Source organism: Leucopleurus acutus (genome assembly GCF_964270905.1).
Source record: "Leucopleurus acutus genome assembly, chromosome: 2".
Taxonomy (NCBI): domain Eukaryota; kingdom Metazoa; phylum Chordata; class Mammalia; order Artiodactyla; family Delphinidae; genus Leucopleurus; species Leucopleurus acutus.
In genome coordinates this window covers 175,305,469-175,310,466 of record NC_139143.1, presented here as the reverse complement: position 1 = coordinate 175,310,466, position 4,998 = coordinate 175,305,469, and the positions used below count along the sequence as shown (strand labels likewise).

General features: G+C 50.6%; 1 protein-coding gene across 1 annotated transcript; it reads left to right on the top strand.

The window, feature by feature from the left end:
* Positions 1–814: 814 nt before the first annotated feature.
* Positions 815–1,129, top strand: LOC309975022 (bolA-like protein 1; the record flags this gene model as incomplete). Its single annotated transcript, XM_082859903.1, has 1 exon — positions 815–1,129. The coding sequence occupies one exon, from the start codon at positions 815–817 to the stop codon at positions 1,127–1,129; it is 315 nt and encodes a 104-aa protein (XP_082716029.1).
* Positions 1,130–4,998: the final 3,869 nt, after the last annotated feature.

Below are 4,998 nucleotides of genomic sequence, written 5' to 3'. Positions count from 1 at the left end.
ATGCTTGGGGAGGGAGTAATTAATGACCCCTGACTCAGCAGGGCCTCCATGCCCCTTGGACTGGGTTTGGGTTCGGCAACGTCTCCCCTGGCCCCAGTCCTCATGTGTGGAATGAGCTCTGAGCTTGGAGCCAAGAGTTTGGGGTTTATGCCCATGTCCGCCAGCTCCTGGCTGGGCAACTCAGGCAAATTCTGTAGCCTCTCTGGGCCTCTGCGCCCTCATTTGACAGGTAGGTCTAATAATCACGCCCAGCAGTGTTGTGAAAATGGATGTGATCACGTAGGATAGATGATCGCCGAACACCATAAAATGAAAAGCATTTCCTCCCCTCGGGCTCCCCTGTCCAAAGTAGGAAGGTCACAAACTGGCTTCTGTTCTAGAAGGCTTGGTTGAACACCTACTGTGCGCCAGCACTGAAGGTAAGGAGCAGCAAGACCCAGATCCAAGTGAGACAGGCAAGCAGACAGGCATGCGCCAGACAATTGGTTGAAGCATTTGAATAAACCAGTCAAGAATGTGGCTTTGGAGCCATCCTGCTTGGCTCTGCCGTTTACTGGCTGTGTGGCTGTATGCAAGTCACTTACTCTCTCTGGGCCTCAGTTTCCTAAATCTGTAAAATGGGGAGAATAATGACCCACCTCGTAAGATTGTTGTGAGGATTAAATTATTTAATATTTGTAAAGCACTTAGTACAGTACCTGTCACATAGTAAGTCTCAAGAAGTAAAAGTTATTATGGGGACTGCATTTCACCCAGAACGTCAGGAGCCCTGTCCCCGAGTGGAACTGTTGTAGCCAAAGCAGAAGGGACAGTGATGCTGAGTGAGTACCTGGTCAGGTATCTGTTCTCCACGCGGTTGTGTCTGTCTGTCCGGGACAGTGCAGGATCAGGGACCATCCGTCCCGCCAAGGCCATTTGCACAAAGTTGGAGCCGACCCTGGACCCCGAGGTGCTGGAGCTGCTCATGGAGAGCAGTGGCCACATATCCCACCGGGCAGTGGAGGTGCATTTCCGTGCTGCCGTGGTGGACTCTCGCTTCCAGGGACTGAGCCCCCTGCAATGGCACTGGCTCGTCCACACTGTGCTGTCTGAGGGGCTGGTGGGGCTGGCCCATGCTCTGACCATCTAGTCAGAGACCCCTGCCCAGTGGAGTGAGAACCCCCAACTGGACATGAGGGCTCAGTCCCCCACTGTCTGGGAGGGAGCAAGAGAACTCAAGGAAGGACCAGGATGGGAATGCACTGGGGGAGAATAAAGTACTGGGGCCTGGGGTTTGTAAGGGATGAGGATCCCTGGACCCCTTTCTACTGGCACATACATATTCCCCAGACATAGCAACTCATTCCCATGAAAGCTAACCCAAGGGAAGAGCAGAATCTCTGACTCCTGCTCTTGCCCTGGACTATCAGGAAAAGCTGCCCAGTTGTTTCACGTTCAATTGTGACGAAGGAACCACCAGACCTGGCAAGTTGGAAATAATCCTGTACACTGAACGAGAAATTATATAAAAAAAAGTTCTTATGATGTATAGGTGCCGATGGAGTCAACACAGAGTGGAGAAACGGTGGCCTGCGGGTTCCCAATCCAGCTGGTACCGGACTGTAGGATGGTATGAAGAGCTGAGCCTTAAATGGTGAGTGTGGATGAACCAGCACCAGGAAGGGCAGTCCTGGAGGAGGGCACAATACCAGCAAAGGCACCGAGGCGAGAAGCAGCATTGAATGCTCCAAGGAACATCAGACGAGGCACAGTGGGAGATGAGGCAGAGCCGGAACTCAGCGTACTGCAAGCTACGTGAAGGCGACGGGTCATGATTCTGTAGACGATGAGAAGATTTGAAGTGGAGGAGGACGGATCAGATTTTGATTCTTCTCATACCGCCCTGGTTGAAGTATGGCAGATGGATTGGAGGGTGGAGGCTGAAGGCAGGGAGATTACACAGCAGGTTGGTGTAGTAGTGCCGTGAGAAGTCAAATGGAGGAAGGTTAGATGAGAATAATATACTCATAAAGGGCCTAGCACAGTGCCTGGCACACAGTAGGTACTCAGTTAAAGGTCACACACACAAAAAAGAAAATAAATCTTTATGTTAAATTAATATTTCTATGGCAAAAATGAATCAGCCCTAGGATTTTTTTAAAAAAATCATTCATTGTTGCCCTAAAATTTTATTTCTACAAAATCCTTTAGGTCTATCTTTCTCCAAAAGATGGTGTAACCCACCTCCGATTATTTCCATTTCAAGGGGTAGGTGGGCATTTCCTTCTCTCTATTAGTGCCTCAAATGTGCCATATGTATATAGTTGGATATCAATAAATGACTGTGGATGATGAAAAAAAAAGTCACCATTAATGTTGTTAAATGCTGAGGGTCTGAATTAGGACTGGTTTGGGAAACACTAAAAACGTCACATCTGCAGGAATCTTTGACTGACTGGATGGGGGTGGGGGTGAGAGAAGAAGAGTCAAAGAATTCCTGAAATATTTATTAAGCACTCATCATGTCATGAGCCAATTCACCCAGCTGGTGGTCCAGCTCCTTTCATACACCACTTCTCCTTGAGCACCTACTATGTGCAAGGCAGTTCCCTAGGTGCTGGAGCTACAAAACCACCCAGAGCTTGTCCCTGGTCCCCTGGAGCTCACTGTTCAGACTTCCTCAATGATGGAAGGACCCACTGTCTGCTTTCATCAGATGACCCGAGACTGCTAGGGCCTCTGGAACCACCTCCTGGCAATCTGCAAATGCCTCAAACCCACATGCCCCAAACCAGGTTCCCACCCCTGCCCCTCCTGCTCGCACGTTTCCCCACCTCAGGAAATGGCACTGCCACCCACCAGGCGCTCAGGCCAGAGACCCAGGTGCCCTCCAGAGCCCTCTTCCTCTCTTCCCTCCACCCCACCCCCGATCCAATCCATCTGCAGCTTCTGGGAAGTTTATTTCCAAAGCATATTTTGAATCCATCTAGTTCTCTCTGTTTTTCCTTTCCCATCTTAGTCCAAGCCACTGGCGATCTTGTCTGGATACCGTGTCCGCTGGTCCTCTTGCCACTAGCCCCCTCCATCATTACCCCACACAGCAGGCAAGAGCAAGCTTCTTCGAAGGCAAGCCACGCCCCGTGAGTCCACTGCTGGAAACCTTGCTTCAGGAGCTTCCCATTGACCTCGAATCTAATCCATAAGCCCAAGCAGATTCTCAGAGCCAGCACAGGGCTTGCCCTGCTCCCTTCCAAGCTCCTCCTGCAAGGCTACCGCCCTTTTCCCCTCTTTCCCCCTGCACTGGCCTTCCAGTTTCTTGAACCACCGAGCACCTTCCCGCCTTCGGGCTTTTGCACGTGCTGTTCTCTCCTGAGATGACCTTCCCTCCATTCTTCGCTGGGCTGGCTCCTTCCCCCTCTGCTGGTCTCAGTTTAAATGTCCCCTCCTTCCAGACACCTCCCTGCCCGTCCTGGTCTCCCCGTTAGTCTTCATCTCAGCACTGCTCATTCCCTCATAGCACTTATCCCAATTTGCAATGATTTTATTTGTCCAACGTTGTGACCTGGCTCCCCCGTCATTTGACTAGATCTCTTGAAGGCAGCGTCCATGTCTGCGCCCCACTCATGGTGTTCCCACAGCCTAGCGCGGTACCTGCCCTGCCGCCGGCCCTGTATTGACAGTGGCTGAATACTGAGATCCATGGGTCCAGCCAACGCACCAACCCCCTGCAGCACCTCCCAACTCCCTTTCTGTTCAAACAGCATCACACTCTCTCGTCTCCCTGGCCTCCATGGAAGAACTTGTGGGTTATCTTGTCATCTATCAATCTCTAATAAACCAGGTTATTTTTAGAATAGGTGAAAGCAACGATCTAACATCTCTGAGAGGATTTTCCACTCCCATCTGACTTTCTACTACAATTTGGTTTCCTGTGGTGGTTGCAGAGTCTGCCAAGCCAGCAGGCTTTGTTATTCTGGGGTGCAGAGAAGGGCCTAGAAAGAACACTAAGCCCTCCTTGCACCTTCTTCCACCTTGCACGGTGAGACACTTGAGGTGCCTGGCGCAACCTCCTGGCGCACAGCGGGAAGCCTGAGCGGGAGCTTGCTGTTCCTCACCTCTCTGTGACCTTGGGCTCCTCACTTTCCCTTTCTGAGCCTGTTACTCATCTGTAAAAAGAGGGGTTGGAGGTCTAATTACTAAAGACTCTGACTGCTAAAATTTGGATGAAACCATGAGCTAGTGAGTCTTTTCCATCCCTGGACATCAGTTAGATGCCAGTCTCAATTCTCTCTATGAATGAAATGTAGTCAGCGCCTTTTATAGCACTTATGCAAATGTATGCAAATTAATGTAAAAATAAAGGGCCCTAGAAGCTCTTGTTTACAGGACCAAGGTTTGGCCAGACCTGGGGTGGAGGGAAAAACTTAGCTCATGCTTTCACCCTGCTTAGATGTCTTTCCCCACGTCCCACTCTACAGAGAGGAAACTGAGGCCCACAGAGGGAAAGAGACTTGCCCAAGGTCACCAAGCAAGACGCTGGCAAAGGGTATTAGCAGCCAGGTCAACGTTCTGGCACTTTTCTCACCTGCTCTTCCTTCCATTCAGCTGCAGGCCTGGGACTAGAACCTGGCTCTAAGGGAAGGGAGGTGCATCCTCAGGTCGGTACAAGGTGGACGGGAATAAGCTTCAGAAGGAAGTTCAACCAGAATGCTCTATATTTGGAGCGGGGAGACACCCTTTTGGTTATATGATCAGGGTGAAGATGTCCTTTGAGTCAGGTGTTGGAAAATAGCGATTTGGAGAGAGCATTCCATGTGGAAGGAACAGCACATGCCAAGGAGCAGATGCAGAAAAGAGGGCAGCACAGCCACGCTCAGGGGTTCCTGCTTACGAAGACAGCTTTAAGACAAGCTCCCTGCTGTATCCCCTTCCAACCGGAATGCGCTCCACCAGTCTCTTTAAATGGAAATTCTGGAAACTTCACTCCCTGCAAGATAGAGCATATGTAGGGAAAGAGAG